The sequence below is a fragment of the Dunckerocampus dactyliophorus genome, chromosome 21, assembly GCF_027744805.1.
Source record: "Dunckerocampus dactyliophorus isolate RoL2022-P2 chromosome 21, RoL_Ddac_1.1, whole genome shotgun sequence".
Taxonomy (NCBI): domain Eukaryota; kingdom Metazoa; phylum Chordata; class Actinopteri; order Syngnathiformes; family Syngnathidae; genus Dunckerocampus; species Dunckerocampus dactyliophorus.
In genome coordinates, this window is record NC_072839.1 from 11,286,383 (window position 1) to 11,303,450 (window position 17,068).

The 17,068-nt window shown below is 42.9% G+C and overlaps 2 protein-coding genes across 6 annotated transcripts in view; one reads left to right on the plus strand and one right to left on the minus strand.

Moving 5' to 3' along the window:
• gpr158a (G protein-coupled receptor 158a) overlaps positions 1-17,068 on the minus strand; it is a 126,505-nt gene that overhangs the window by 93,673 nt on the left and 15,764 nt on the right. The window contains exon 3 of the mRNA XM_054766073.1: positions 7,417-7,554. The gene's annotated coding sequence lies outside the window, so the exon portion shown is untranslated. The remainder of the gene's footprint in view (positions 1-7,416; positions 7,555-17,068) is intronic.
• LOC129174264 (rho GTPase-activating protein 21) overlaps positions 1-17,068 on the plus strand; it is a 46,220-nt gene that overhangs the window by 18,603 nt on the left and 10,549 nt on the right. For 3 of the 5 annotated variants that reach the window (XM_054766062.1, XM_054766063.1, XM_054766061.1), the window contains 5 exons: positions 10,737-10,925; positions 12,479-12,500; positions 15,861-15,953; positions 16,065-16,143; positions 16,288-16,342. In XM_054766062.1, the coding sequence (XP_054622037.1) occupies positions 10,737-10,925; positions 12,479-12,500; positions 15,861-15,953; positions 16,065-16,143; positions 16,288-16,342 (438 nt within the window). Of the gene's footprint in view, positions 1-7,390; positions 7,941-10,736; positions 10,926-12,478; positions 12,501-15,860; positions 15,954-16,064; positions 16,144-16,287; positions 16,343-17,068 lie in introns of those variants that run through there. The other 2 variants (XM_054766059.1, XM_054766058.1) reach the window with 2 other exon arrangements.

Sequence of the window (17,068 nt, forward strand, 5' to 3'; positions counted from 1 at the left end):
TCAATCTGGACGGTCCAACGTCAAACCCCAGCAGACCTTTCTCCTTCTTACAGTAACAGAGAAGCCTGAATGATGTGAATTGATAGTTACGTAGTAAAATGATACAAAGGGGTGCATGACTTGTCAGAAATCACTTTTTATTCAGTCTTAACCTGTGTTGGCTAAAGAAGAAGAGCTATCAATGAAGCATGCTAAAATGACCTAATCAGTGAGTCAGCCATAGAAGCCACAATGGCTTCCAAACAAAAGTTGAAATACTTTTGTCATTTATTTTTGTCATTTCTTGATTACTACCTTACAGACTAGTGAAAAAACAGGTGGTCCTCGGTTTACGGCGTTCCGTGTTACGGTATTCCGTGGTTACGTACGCGCTCCCATAATTACTTAATTTTGATCAGTAATCACGAGAATCGCTCAAGACTAGTCACAGAGTGGGACGCTATGGAAGAATACACAATGTGCTCAATACAGTATTGGCTGCCCTTTTCTCAATGGCTTGACTCTTGTGGCCATCATTAAGGACAAACATCGCAGTGTAAAGTCTACCTGTAGTTTGTAACAATGACAAGGTGGTCGATCAACAATCTCTTTATTGAAAAATCAAAAGAGGCTGCTGTCAGACAAACCACGATTGCAAGGTTTATAGTGTGCGTAAAGCACTTAATGTGCAGTTCCAATCCATATTACATGTATTATCATTCACAGTAGCAATACCATAGTTCACAGTCTGATGGATTTTTGGCTGCCTTCTTCCCGCGAGAACGAAACTTGTACGTACGACCACCTGCATAATTGATGGACCTCTTATATTTGGGTCAATCAGGTAAATTGACAGAGGTTTGTTAGCAAAGTTAGCACATCAACACAGAACTATCAGACTCATGCTCACTTAAAGACCCCGCCAATGGGTGACAATAATGCTCAGCTGAAAGACTACATTCTTATCCCTTCAGCTAATACAAGTTGTCACTGTTTGGTTACACATGCCCCTCCCCGAATAAATGTCAGGGCAGCTCATTTGAACCCCACTGCTCAAGGGAGAACCGCCCTATCCATATGCCAACTGGGTCCATTCTCTCTTGGGATCTTAGTATAGCTTGCTATTTATTCTAGCTTCTATTCCTAGAATTTTAAGTCATCTTCCCCAATGGTCCCTCCCAAAGGTCCTGGTCCTGTAACCCTCAGACCCACCTTCTTTCCCTTTCCCTGAAGTAATACGGCTAATGTCTAGAATGAAATCTGACATTCCCTAACAGAAATGTGACATCATCAGCACCAGGGTCCAAAAATCAGCAGTCCCATTCATTGCAGCTGTCTGCGTTAGCCACGCTTTGTGATCCATGGAAGAAATTTAGGTTTTACAGGGCTATGACATTTTATTTATTACTCGCCACATCACTGCAGACACACTGGCTCGTTCTTGCCATTGTACAGTCATCAACATTGGGCTTGCGTGGGCTATACATAGAGTTGTAGCATTATCTCACCAAATTCATGGTCCTACATGTCAATGTCTTAACTGCTCAACTGGTAAAGAAGTAATGGGCGCCTGTAAAAGGGGGGAAGGCGCACCTTTTGGAAGGAAAAGTTAAAGACTGGATGAGGCAGTTCCAATTTTCCGAACCCACTGTGTAAATAACAGGTGTGACGAAGGGAGTGCCGCTGCAGAGAAATTTCAGGATCAATTTAGGATCAGTCTCTTACCAGATATATTATCAGGACTCAATCCGTCCCAGGTTGATGGTTGCAACCCGATTCTCATGAAGTAGATGTGTGACAACCAAAAAGCTGTCATGAGAATATACTGTACAGCTGCTGCTTTTGCTGAAATGTTGTCAGCGCATGTTGCTATCAGTTCGTGCACGTGATAAATGTAAACGCGAGAATGCCAGACATGGGCCAAAGCACTCATACCAATATGAATATTTTAAGTTCCGTCACGTTGCACTATGTATTTTTAGATACAGGGGATCATCGCTACAGCAGTATTTGAATTTTAAATGGTGAGCTGTGAATATTTCACAGAGCTGAGTTGAATGTGAGAGATGATTTGGTTCTGTCCTACAGGTCCCAAAATATAGTATTTTTCAACAATTTTAAAGAAGTCTCAGAGGCCTCACAATAGTATACTAGAAGGGTGTATGAGTGTACTTTATCTACCTTTAAATATACTGTACACTGTAATAGACAGAGATGATAGATTTTTCTCACATTCAGGATTTCGGGACACATATTACTTATATATACATCATTAAAATGTCACCTTTGCATAATAGGCAGCTCACATGTCACCTGTTCACCTAGTGTACTTTTCTTTATGAAGTTGTTTGCATCATAAAGCCTGCTCCACTGTTTAACACCAATGTTTATTTAGTGATGAATTGCTTCCATTATCAGTCATGGCCTGTGTGTCCTCTAGAGTGTTTATATGTCAGGCTCGGTGGTGCAGGTATTCACCAAAAATGAGTTTACAGTTGTCCTACCTCAAACACCAACCGCTGGATTTCCAAGATCGTCTTACATCGCCCTTATACAGGCTCTTTGTGAAGCTCCTGTTAGCTAACACTCGTGTCATAGTTCATCAATGGGGTCTTTCAGAGCCCAAGTTTACATTCAGGATGTTAGGAGTCTATAGCAGCCCTCATCATGAATGTTGGTCTGCATATTTCTGATGGGTCTGAGATTCCAGACATGGGTGGTTACTCTTGCGGATGGAATCTAATGTAGGGTGGTCCATTAAAGTATGCTTGGATGGGCTTGGTCCTCTTCTCAGTGACACATTAGTGACCTCTGGCTTCACAAATTGTCTTCCATTGATGTTTTTCAGGTGTTTTACTGCTTTAGAGACATATGGACCATGGTAGAGCTGCATTGTAATGGAGTGCAGTTAGTGGTTTTTGACAATCTTACCACTCCTAAACAAAGTGGCATCCCACAGCATGGACTACTGAGGAGCTGCAAACATGTTTTTTTTTGTTTTGAGAGCAGCTGCTTAGAAGTGAATGAGGTGGCTACTGAATGCTTGATTGGCAGAGGCATTTGTCTGGAAATGTCAGAGGTCGTCTCCAGACAATTGTCCACATCAGGCAGAGCTCCTTCACTTGGGAATCTTGAAAGTGTGAGCTAGGTCATGCAACCCCCTCCTTCACCTCCTGTTCCTCTGGACTCTTTTGGGTGAGGATCCAACCCAAACCCTCTTCAGCTCCAACTTGAAGGAAATCCCCTTAGTTAATTTTTTTCCCTGTGGCGTGTTTCTTCACCGTGCAGCTCATCTGGTCTCCACAGCAAACCATGATTTTTTGCCGCAGTTGAATAGACGTGACACATCGGTTCAGGAATACGTCGTGGACAGGAGGCACGGAGAGTTGAACTGATAGCGTTGTGGAGTTTTTGGATCATGAGTCATGTTTGAGTAGGATGAAAACACAGCTGGCGACATAGTCCTCTTCACAGAAGAAGTGTGCAACGACCAGTTTTGTGTTGCGGATATTTCTCATGTAGTGAGAGTGTTCAACTTATCAGGGAATGCTACACCTTTGTCGACTCCAATCTTCCATAGTTTTCTTCATTGTTTTATGATGTTTCCAAGCAAATTCTCTGATTCACTCTTTCCTTGGACCGCTTTCCTCCAGATTCTGCACCCTCCCCCTTGGTGTATATGATGAAATTATAACTGAGTAGCTGACCTCTTAGACAAAGTCACTTGTCTGTTTTTGACACAAGTTGAATGCACTCTAGTGCATCCCTTATAAGTGCAAGACAAGCTGTCTGCCTGCTAGTTGATGGTAGGATTTGCACCCGATGGAACCCCCCTGTGGAACTGTGTGAAGGAGGGTCTTTATGAGTGTGCAGTGGTGTGGGCACATAGCGAGGAGCAGTCCCTCATTAGCCAACCTTTTGTTACAGTAAGCCATACCTCGCGGAGGCCAGATGCAGCGTGTCCAGATTAGATCTTTACACCCGCCAGGAGTCTTGAAAAGCCACCTCTGAATCAAGCCTAATCCCTCCCCCAGCAAGACTTTCTCTTTTCTTCTCCCTCTGTCCCTTTCTCTGAACTACACACACATATTCACAGCTGCAGATGCATCACACACAAGGCTGGCTCCGTTAGTAAACTTCTTGCAGAGATTCTGTCAGTTGCTTACAGAGTTGTTGTTTTTTTTGTTTATTACACAATCCAACAAATCAAAAACTTTCTGCAAGATTTTGGAGTGGGTTTGTGGGATTTTTTTGTTCCATTCATGAGGTCAAATGTCAATGATGCGCTGGCTCTCTGTTTTAGTACATCCCAAATGTGATTATTTAAGGTTTGACAGGTCTTGCCAAACTTATCCAATCATGCCTTTATGGACCTTGCTTTGTGCAAAGGGCCTTCCCTAAGCTGTTCCCACAAAGTTCCTACAATTCTCCAAATTTCACCAGAATGTTTTCCTATTCTCCCTCCATCCATGTCTGAATTTTGACACAGCTGCAGTCTGACTGTTGTCTTTGGCCCTGCTTGTCATGTTGCGTGAAGCCACAAGGTCATTTTCAGAAAGATCAAGCGGGGGGACTCCGGCACCAAACTGCACTGTGACCACAAGTGGGAACCGTGCAGAGCAAGGCAACAATGATGGCGGTCCAACAAAGACCTCCCAAACATAAACTTGAATATGCTGTTTTGTTACAAAACCCTCTAGACTTGGTGGTAGAACATCACAGGTGTTTATGGTTCTGGTATTGCATTATTTATAAGTCACCAATCCTTTTTTGTGTGTTTGCATTTTACACCTCAATGGCATCTCATAAAGTTCTTGAAATAATTCTCCCAGCTGGTGTTAAAGAGCTGCAGACGGTTTTATTGTGTGAAACACAGCCGCCATGCCGTTATTAACCTGTTGCTTTGCTCCTTACAAATTAAATTGTCAGGAAATCATGATGTATGTTCATCTTTCAGTATCATTCAGACACTGTACTGCTTGTGTGCCCTTTTGTGTATTCTTTGTCTGAACGTCAGTTGCCATAACAGAGATCCAACAACAGGCAAAGTCTGTACACTTTAACGACAATACGTAAGATAGCTACCTAATGATGAAAAAAAGCTGTCCCAAGCATTAAAACATGACCCACTTTCCCCCACTTCTAGAGTAAACAGCTAAATCCAGAACACACATACACAAATCCTTCTTTGCACCTTCTGCTTGGGATTTGCATCTAGAGTCAAAACTGTTTACCCTCGCTCTGATCGATCAGTAGAAAGTGACGATTTGTGACAACCTCAAATGCAAACCACTATGTCATCACATGAAACTCCCCAGTCCCATGTCCTTCGTTGTTGTGTTGCCATGACAACCCCGAGTATAAGGTTTCTGGGTGGCACGGCCTGTTTGTGCACCTACTAGCCAACAGCAACATTCAAGTTTCCTGCATCATGTGTTCTGAATTTGTAAGACTCCCCGTGAGCATTATTGAATGTACAAGTGGTTAAGATAAGACATTTGCTTGAAATTGCAACTTTCTAAATAAGGAAACAACATGGTGGCATTTTCCCAAATCCCCTTCTATATGCAGCAGTTCTAAAATAAAACCATTCTTCAGGCTGAATTTGGCACCTTCTATTTCCACCATCTTTTCCATAAGGAATATCCTGCGCTATATTGAGCCCAATGCGGTAATGAGACGCTTGTAACCTCCGAGGGGAACATTCCACGACAGTTGTTTTTCATGGTCACTACGAAGAATAAAAAATAGACTGCTGTTTACATTTATGCCGTGTACAGTTGCGCTCAGCTAGTGCATGCTTGCAAACCGCGGTGGTTGGTGATGGACGTGCGTTGGATGTAGCTGGATTGTTAGCGTGTTCCCACCACGGTTGGTAATTAAAGCACAGCCCACAGGGGGAAAGTGTGATGAAGTATCACGTTGGTGTTTGGGCCACCAGGCTCTGTAGGATTGCAGTAGGTTGTGAAAAACAGCCGAGCACGACTGTCAAATAGAGGATCTTTGAGTAGCATGTTTACAGTAGGTCCTTAGAAACAGCAGTGCTCCTTTTTTGAGATATACAGTAGAGGATCTTTGAGTAGCGTTTTTGCAATAGGCCCTTAAAACCGGACAACAGTAATCCCTCGTTTATCGCAGTTAATTTGGTGATAACGATAAGATAATTGGTGATCGGCCACCAATTAGTATCATCCGATTTCCATAAAAAACATGTGCTCGGCTTATGCCGATAAATACCTGTCAAATCCGATCACAAAAAACAATCGCTGCTCGGCGGCAACATGACAATTCATGTCATGACAACACAAACATTGAGTAACGGTGACCCTAGCCAATAACACTCATCATAAATAAATTAAAATGTTATTATGTATACAATTAATTGTCAGTCAATCTTACTCATGGATGATCTGTATCGGAATCGGCAGCATAAAACCCTGATCAGAGCATCAATAAAATTGAATATTTTCATAGAGCATAGAAAACCTGTTTCCGACCTTCTAAATACAGTTTTTAATATTATTAGAGCCCTGTAGACATGAACTAACACCCCTATCGTCACCCTTACATTCATATTACCCAATATAGTAGACATAATAACAGTAAATAAGCCATTGAAAACATAAATAAGACTCATACTTGTGTGTGTTGCTATAAATGAGTTTTGCCTTGGACTGGGTTACTGTAGCCCGAGTTTTTATTATTAGGCACAATAATGCCTGTTGTGAGATATTTGAAATCTACAATAAAAGCTTGTTGCGATAAAGTGTGGCGTTTGCGCGTTTCACCCAACATTACAGTAACATTACTGACACCTGGTGACAAGTGTAGAATACTCCATGTCATTCACAGCGTCTTTGAATGAGTCTTCTGAATGCCTTATATTTTTGTATTTTAGTTCATGTAACCATTATTATTTTTATACCATGCTTCAAAATGCTTAATTTAGGGGAAAAATACATAAAAATGGCTTCAATATGCATATTTGTTTGACTAATGTATTCTGTATTCAACCACAAAACAGCATGATTTATTAATATATTTTTTAAAAACCATGATAGAGTGAAGACACAAAATTGGAACCGCAAAGGGGCGAGGGGCGACTGTACTCCTTTCTTACAGAGGATCTTTGAGTAGCGTTTTTTGTAGGAGGCCCTTAACAACAGCAGATCTCTCTTGTCATTGTGAGGATCTTTGACTGGAGTTTCCTTACGTTCTTAAAAACAACATAGTGCTCCTGTCCTATAAAAGATCATTGAGCAAATGGCATCCTGCTTAATACACATTATTATATAACGCTCTTGCTGGCCTAACATTTTCATTTGTCCTCCTTGATTATTTATTCCCTTGCAGCGATGGATGACGTGACTTAGAGATGGAGGAGACAGGAAAGGAAGAGGCTGCCTGGTGTGTGTGTGTGTGTGTTTGTGTGCATACCTCAGAGTTGTGTGTGGCCAGTGGGTGGGTGCGTCTAGCGGTCCAGGCTCTCTGCAGCAGCACACTCAGCCTCTGAGCTCTACTCTCCATTGAGTGGAAGCATCAGCATGCGGGACGTCCCGAGCAACAAGCCTCATTCTGGAAACGATGGATTGAATTAGAGGCGCTTTGATTATACCTAATCTGGTCATCTAGTTCTACTTGAACTTTGCTATGCCATGCTAGCCCAGAGGAACGGGCTTCCTTCGGGCTGCAAGCCGCTTCCTCTGAGGGATCTACCTGACCTACACGACGTGGAATCTGAGGGCTGCTGTTCCCTTTCCGCATCCCCGTCATCTGGAAGCTGTCCTTGGGCTCGGCTGGCCGGGGTGGACGGTTGCTTGTCGGAACCTTATTGTCTTTGGTTCCAGCTTTTAGCCAGAGCCTACTGGGGAGAATTGGAACTGGGGCTCAAGAGTTCCACCCGCGGCGTTTCCTGGGCTCGGCTTCGGGAAGCCTCCAGGAAGAACTGTGTACGATCACGGGTAAGGGACAAAAAAAACAAAAAAAAACAAAACATCCCTCCGCAATTTGACATTTTGAGGAGGCAAGATTGTGGAATGTGTACTTACTGAAGCTTTGAGGCGTATAGGTTTACATAGGAGGCATTTCAGAGAGGAGGGGGGGCATACTTTGTTGTGCTGTCTGAGGAATTTTGTGTGCGTCATCCTGCTCTTCTGCGGCAGGGTCGTCCTGTTTCACTGACCGATATCTTTTATTACGTGTGATGCAGGTTTGTGCCTTAAGAAAGCATCCGCTAAAAATATTGTATTATATTGTATTTTGTGCGTCGGTCATCGTCCAAACCTACGCATTGAAGGCATATTTTCCAGTGATAAAGTGAACATGGGTGACTAATGTTAAATGTCTGTGGTCAGAGAGGCTTGGAAAGGAAAAGTGTGAGGGAGTGCAAGGAGGTACATGGATGACGTCAGACGCGCAGGCCTGACTAAGACTAACAAAAACATACTTTGCTCAAAGTAGACAAGCAGTGACAGTCAAACTCAATCAAAGCGCTGATCTCATATACATAAATGACGCCGGAACGGGCATGCAAATACGTCTTCCTCAAGGCACCATATGGCGCCAAACCCTTTGGTGTCTACGCAATGTTTTGATGAGCGGACTGAATGCATAATTGAGTATTTATATTGTTTGAGTTAGTTTTACAGTGAAGCAAAGGCAGCACTTGGATGCTTCATAATTCATCACATTTTCTATATTAACAGAACAAGCGGGAGGTGTGTGTGTCCCTAAGCCCTGCGGAGTCAAATAGCTTAGCTCTTACATAACATGGCATTAATTTTTAAAGCGTGAAACAAACAAAAAAAACGCCAGCTACGTCAGCTATGTTGCGTTGGGGAACTCTGGCTTACGTCCAGCTCATCACCGCTGAGAATTGCTGGAGATTTCACCAGTCATTCCACTAAGCCCCACACCCATGCTTCTCCCTAAAGACCTCCACATCTGCTCCTCCCGGACAGCCCCGGCGGGAAGTGTGGCTGCAGACAGCCAAGCCAAGAGGACGTCTCTAAACGTTTAGATATATTTCCATTGAAGAGCCTCTGGTAGCAACACACCCTGTGGTGCATGGTGGACGTCACACACTCAGCAAAGTTACAAAATATTTCCAGACATTATTTTAGCATTAATTTGTTTCTTCCGCTAGTTGGTCTTTCATCAACCGAGCGATTAGACAAATCACAGTTTGGCCTGATGCCAAGTGTCCTTTTAGCATATCAATATGTGGAGTAAAATTATTGTATGGATTGAGTAAGGCACTCGAGCAATGTAAAGTTATGAGTCAGTTGAAGAAACAGTGCAAGCATATGGTTTTTATAAAGTATGTGGAGGAAGCTGAATGCTCACAACCAGTGTCTGATATCATTTATCCTTCATTCATTTATTATTACCTAACAAGTCGTTATACTGTACATTATATACTTTGTATTTATTTATTCCTTATTGTACAATGTTTCTGTCAGTATTTACGCCTGTATTTATTTTTTTCATTACTGAATAAGCTATTAACACACATTCTTTTCTTTTCCTAATAAGAAAGTGTTGCCAACTCCTCAGTAAGGAAAGCAAAAGTCTCTAAATGGCGTCATCATCTAGTTTGTATAATTAGCCAATTTGCCATATTAGTGTTTATACGTTTCGTTCAGAGGGCGTACAGCTTACCATACCTGTCAGCTTACCATATCAGTCCCATATTTTGCACATTCCCCGTCGGCCTCCCCTTTAAATAGTTTCCCATATTTTCTTTTTCCATATTTACCTTTGTAAAGACATTGTCCTCTGATTTTGGATCAATATTTGACATAAAAGTGACAAAAAGTGTAACAAATTGAGTTCCAGCTCCAACATCATCTCTCCGTCACATTTATTGCCATTTTTCGCTTGCAACAAAGGAGGCTACCAAGCTACTTGATCAACGAGAGTTGTGGTTGCTCACGGAGTTGACTCTTTGAAACAGCCCATGGCGTTTCGGCAGAGGACTGCACGGCACGCACATAACCACAACGAAGAGCTATAAAAGGATCAAGATGGCGTCAATGGGAACAGTGTTGTGACTACACAGGAGCATAATCCAGGCTTTCACACCAGCATCTCCAAAATTCTCCAATAACACCATTTGTCGCTAATCGCTTTTTTGAGAAAGACTTGCTGGAGGTGTTTGAATATTAAATTGGCAACAGTGACTAGAAACCATGTTAAACATGGGAAGTGAACAGACTATCATTGTTGTGATATGGAGAGAGGGTAGGATTAAATAAGATCTGCTTCTCCCCACTCCTTTTCAGACATGTTGAATTGTGCAAGTGTAACCATATGATGTTCCTTAATGTAACTTTGTTAAGCATGTTTGAAAGAAACTACATCATTACCACGGCTGTGTAAACGTAAAGGGTTGTTGTTATCCCGCTTCGGTCACAGTAGGAATGCACAACATAAGTCATTGTGCAAACACGCCAAGAGTCCTGCAAAAAGCGCCAAATGTGCAATAACCAGGGCCACATGTGTGGATGTGTCAAGCCCACGGCAAAACAAATGGGGGCCTGAACGGTTATTATTTTGACAGATATTGTTTTCTCCGAATTCCACCACAGTTAAAAAACACAATTATGCATGTATAATTTTGGCCTTGTCCCGGAATGCCCTACATTCCTTTTCCGAGTGTAGCTCTTGTCAAATTGTCTGAAACTGACTGAATGGATAATCACTCTCTTATGTTTCCAATAGGATCCAAAATTAACATCACTTTGTGTACTTTTCAGGCCAAGCAGAAGGATGGTCCCGACCAGAGCGACACGTCGGCCATCGCTTCTCCCGTGGCTGAGGAGGAGCCTTTCTCCTGGCCTGGGCCCAAGACGCTGTGCCTGCATCGGACTACTCAAGGCTTTGGCTTTACGTTACGCCACTTCATCGTCTACCCACCCGAGTCTGCAGTGCACAACTCTCTCAAGGTGACTGAACGTTGTTCTATGTCCTTTCAAGCATTACCCGCTTTGCTTCTGGGTCCATGTGGCGGTTTCTCTCAAATCACTGATCATTGTTGTCGTAATCTAATCTTCAAACGATTACAGTTGTTGTCATCAAATCGCCGTTTACTCAACTGAGACCTTCACTGCTGGAACGTGTCTTGTTTTTAATTTGTTCACAATAAACAAGTCATTGAGGTAGAGCGACGGCTAACTGCTGCCAGTGTGTCGCAATGTGGTGGCATGCGGTCGAGGGAATGTGGATCCCAAATGGCAAGTGGGTTAGAAGCATGTAGACTAATTTAATTTTCCCGAAATTAAACTAAACTTAAAAAAAAGTTTGTAGACAGCACTGGAGGATGTGACAAGACTCAAGAGACTAAACTAATCACACACGGGCAGGGAGCTGATTGGCTGACGAGATCAGGTGGAACTCATGACACAAGACAGGAAGGCGAAGTGACAAACAAGGGAGGAATGCTCCAAACTAAGAGTGTGTGGTGACAATAAATGTTTTTCATCCCTTATGTGACAGCAGCATCTTTGCATTTTTTAACAGTCCGCAAAAATGACACTGCAGGATGAACAGTAGGTGTGAAGGACATAAAGATCAAAGACAGAGGAATCAGGGAACTGAGTTAAGGGTGTTGGGTTTAACAAAGTAGGGTATCTTGACGCACAAAGGGGCTCAAGCGCTTCAACCACGTGTTGTTTCAATTGTTCTGTACAGTGCATTTTTACAGAAACAATGCTGTTTCCAAAAACATCCACTTTGATGTTCAGGCTTCAAAAACAAGCTTTTTTCAAAATCCCAATTCACATAGTATGACGGTTTCTACTCAAGCCCTCGACTTTATCCCACCTGGGACATCTGCCAAGGTCCTCTGGATAACATCAACCGGTGCCAATCTGTCCTTTTGGTAATCCTGAAGTCCCGGCGCTGATGTCCAATAATGAGCAGAGAGTCTCATACACTGGAGGGTTTTAGATAACAAGTAGGGCAACGTTTGCTGGCTTATAAGTTACTTGAGGAGTCGTCAGCGTGGCCCACCAGGTAGAGCCTGTGCGCACACACACACTAGTGACGCTCCCTCACTCGCTCACATCTACTCCAACTAAACCCGTTCTCCCATTATGCAACCCGTAAACACTCTGTTCACTTGAAATTACTTTTATGGATTGGAGTGCTCAACTAATCGCAGGATTTGGGGGTTAACTTGAAGATGATCCAGAAGTCTTAAATGGAGGACACATACTGTACTGTTTGTGTGAGTCTTTGTGGGACTGTTACCAACAGGGACTTAGGGAAATGAAAGCGCTATGGCTAAAAAATGCACAAACACAGGCTGAACTTGAATACATATCCGTTGAGATAGCACGTAGTTTTTTGGGTTTGTTTGTCCCTCAAATGTCACCCTGTCCTATATCCACCCAAAAGTTCTGTGCAGGTTTTTTGGTACTACTCATGAATAGGTAATGCCAAGACTTACAGAAACAAACAAGCTAATTTTCTTTCCTCTTTCTGTTTTCACCTCCAGGATGAAGAGAATGGCAGCCGAGGTAAGTGTGATAAATCAAACTGCTTCAGCAATTAAGACAGATCGCAGAGTAAGACGGGACCTCAGGTGTTGTGAAAGAGTCAAATAAGGATTGACAGTCCATTAACAGCACTGCATCCTCACGCCTTTCAATGACAGCAGGAAGATCCGTCTATTTGAATGTCTTATTAGTTTAATTGGTCATCATCCAATATATTCCCATTCACGCCTTCCTACATGTGCTGATTTCCCTCGGGACTTGCTGGCTGCAGACTGTCAACATCATGCTTGGAAGTGATGTCCTAGACAGTTGGTGACATCCCAAATGCTCCGGTCAGGGTCGGGCAGCCTCCTCGGGCAACCACTTCTCGACAATACCCACAAAGTGTAGTCGCATGCAATCACTGTGAAAGGAGGCGTGCACTTGCTGATGTCATGATTTATATATAGTGTGTAGTTAATACATAAGAACCTTTCTCAGCCGAACTCAGCAGTCAGTAAATAATGATCCCCGGACTTCCAGGCAGCTCATAAATTATTCTCCAACGGACAGGTATGGGGGGTGACGTGTTCGACTGTAGGCAACCAACAGTTTATAATTATAACTGCCATGCAGGCTGGGGTTAAACGCACGTGATGCATTATGTATGCTCAGCGATGGGGCTCATCGCGACAGGCTTATTTTTCCAAATAGGGATTGGTTTTAACACAGCATTTGAGGAAAAAGCGATGCAACCTATAGATAAAGTCAAGCGGGCTGCAGGACATGGGGATAATACGGAAGTTGGCTTTCTTATTCAGTACGGTGCATGCCATGTCCGGAAGAAATAGGAACACAATGGACCCATATTTTACAAATCTGCAGAGAAATAGTGGCACTAAAACATCAAGGGAATTACATGCACCCCATGGGGGAAAGGGGGAGTGTGTTCTACCTTTTCCAAGACTTTAATTATGTTCGTGTGTAAGCGAAAGCTTCGCTAGTATCATCTTATCATTGAAGTAGATACTGGAGTATAAATCGGCACACATTCCACATTTCCTTGACTCCCGGGTGAATTATGAGAAAGGAATGTGTTTTTCAGTCTAAGGCTCATCCCTTTTTGGAACCTCCTGTTTAATCCTTGACAGCTGATATGCAGCTGAGAGACAATAAAATGACAAAAAGCCCTGATCATGTGACCCTTCCCTAATAAGCAGGCTATTAGTCTTAATTCACCATGGATGACCTTGCTTCTATTCTAGCAATATTGTGCTAAAACACTTGATCTTTACATAGAATAGGAGAACTGGAGAGCCTCAAACGGCGTCAGACAGACATTACATCCCACCACGTGCTCAGTTATTTTAATGAGAAAAGAAATGTGTTGCTGGCTGCAGCCTCAGCACTGTCGTTTATTTGCTTGAGCTGCAGCCAATGTTTGATGATGCTGTTGGTGTTTGGATAGAGAGAGAGGGAGAGAGGAGGGATGGGGGGGCAGGGCAGTTAACCGCATGTTGACTAGCTGGGTGTTGCCGCTGGAAACCATTCCACCCTTCAAAAAACACACACATCGAAAGACATATGCTGACGTGTATGCACAGATAAACATTTGACGTACAATGTGAATTTGTCATTCCTTCCACATACCAAGCTTGCTCTTATCCCCAAATCTTTCTCTTTATCTTACTTCCTCTAGTCTTCCCTTTGCCTCCTCCCTTCATGTCTCTGTGCTTGCTTCAGTCTCATTTTGTGTAATTAGTGTAAGGTTAAGCGCCAAAGAAGGAATTTACTGTCCTCATATTTCAATACACTTTTTATTGTATCTTCCAAAGGGACCATACTAAAGAAAGTGAACTTGGATATAATTTAGAGTAGTCAGTGTAAAGCTTAGTACACAGTCTCAGTACACATTTAATATCTACCGAAAAATGACTCACACAGTCACAATTGCCTATAAGATAATTTTGTCTTGCTTAGAGTCAAACATTGTGGTGGTTGCATCACGGTCTGGGGCTGCATGAGTGCTACCAGTACTGTGGAGCTGCGGTTCTTTCCCAAGACCATCCTTTTTGACTGCTATCTAATTGTATAATACAGTATGTTTTAAGTGAAGAAGACAAACAGTGTTTTTGGCTTCAGGCTGCTTACAAAGTGCACCAATTAGCAACGGTGTGTGCGACGCCGGGGCTTGGCAAGGTGTTTTAAAGGAGCTCCGGGGGAAGCAGGTGTTCCTCAAGTGGGCTCAAGTTCCCAAAGTAAAGTTGTGTTTGGACCGGAGCGCGTGTGAATCGCTCTGTGTTCTTCATGGGAAAGCCGAGATAGAATAACTATTGTTTATTTCATCTGCCATCTTCAAGCGTCTGTGCTGCTTTCTGAGGAGACCTCTAACAATAAAACACGCTGTGCCTTTCTAGGACATTTAACTTTATGGATTTATGCAAAGTGTGCTTGCTTGCTTACCTTTCCCATTCGCTTGTTATTGCCAAACATCACCTTTTCCATATTTTCCCACTGGAGCAGACCCGACACTGATAGCTATCTACACACACACACACACACATTCCCAGAGTGTTTCAAGGGGGAACATTGTGAGGTTTTTGTGCACATTTCAGAGTTGGTGTGGAGTGTAAATATATGACGGTGGTATTGTGCCACACGTATGTAGAATAACATTAGCTAACCCTAAAAACCTCTAGAACGAGGACATTATTTTGAAACTTTTCAGATCCAGAATTTGCACATTACACCTACCCAAGCACCCCCACGAGTACGAAAGTATTTCATTAATCCACACTGTAGTTTAGTTTTGGTCAGACAGTCAGGGAGCATTAAAAAATGTCCAAAGCTTCCACATTTAATCCTGCTCATCCAACTGCGTGGCATGGAATCCAATTTGCAGTGCAGAGAGGCCCATACAATCCAATAATAACAAAACAAAAACAATGACTTGAGTGACTTATGAAAACACAAGCCCAGCAAATCAGGAGAAGAAAACAACGCAGAATACAATAAAACTTGTGGGTCTAAGAAAAATTCACCAAACGGTCAGGGGACGGGGCTCCCCACGCTCAAGGTCAGGCAAGCTGCTCTCAGGAGGAAACAAGCGAGAATCAAATCCTCCAAAAACACAGAAAAAACACTGCTGCTGTCTCCTGAGCTGTACTGCCCTCTACTGGGCAAAACCTCTTGTTAGTCTTCATCGTGGATTGAACACATCTACTCAATCACAATATTCCGTATATTGGAATACTGTATATATTGGAATGTAGTATCTCCTACGGCAACAAGGAGCTAAAGGTGTGCACTGCCAGATTTACTGTATGTAAACATCAAGAATTTTGAATGTTCCAGGTGTCCTAGTCCTGCGTCTCATCTGACCATATGCTTTCTTGTTGCCAGGGAGACAACGAAGCCGCCTGGAGCCAATGGACACCATTTTTGTCAAGCAAGTGAAGGAGGGAGGCCCCGCCCACGGAGCTGGACTCTGTACAGGTACACACATAGTTCATTCCAAGGTGTCCATGGAGATGACTTCACTTTTCAAATTCTGCAAGGATCTACTCAAGTCAGTTGTCAGAATGGGCTTTTTGTGTTTCTCTGCAGGGGATCGCATCGTGAAGGTGAATGGAGAGAGCATCATCGGGAAGACCTACTCGCAGGTCATCGCCTTGATCCAGAACAGGTGAGCTGCTTGTGTGCAAGTGACGATCCCAACTCATATAGATTCCACACATTCCAGCAAATTCCTCAGAGTAGGAGTAATTGTGATATTTGGTACCCAGTGTCCTGTCCTGTCTCCTTTTGACTGACATTTTGTCTCGTCCAGTGATACCTCGCTGGAACTTTGTGTGATGCCAAAGGATGAGGACATTTTGCAGCTGGTAAGAATCCATTCATTTGAATATTAATGCACAATGCAAACATGAAATTTGTGACATTCTTGTGTAAACAAACACGCTGGTTGTCAGGTTAGTCATCATGTTGTGATGATGCAATGAACTCATTGCTGTTGGTGCTCTCCTGACAATTCTGACACTTAAAAACGCTAATCACAGCCTCGCCGAGATCTGGACATGATCCCCTCCACTTTGAAATGTCAAAACAGCAAACCACGTGCACACTGAAATGTCTTGCTAGATTCCATACAAATTTGCCTCTGGCATTCTGGCGTCCAAATTGACAGCTGTCACAAGATGTCTTTCGCCGGCTGGATGTCGAGTTCATAATGCAAGCATGACACCATGCACTTTGTGCATGGTAGCTTGTTTTCAGTAGCTTGTTTTCAAAATCAGGAACAATTTTTGACTGAAAATGAGCAAAAACTGTGGAAAGTGTATTAGATAAGGTAGGCTGTGCTTGGATAGAGTGTTTTTTGATATGCTGCTTGCTGTAATGCCTTGCTGATTCAGATGCCATGCTGTTCAGTCCAACATATTAATATCTCAGACGCTATCAATGAAAACTGAGCATTGTTTGAGGCAGAATTTTCTGACTGACTTTCTATTATTTCCTCTGTTCTAAATCCATTAAAGCCTCTGTTTAATCTCCCCACAGTCAGATTTATTTTTAGCCTGCCTCACATCCAGGGTGTTGTATGTTTCATATCT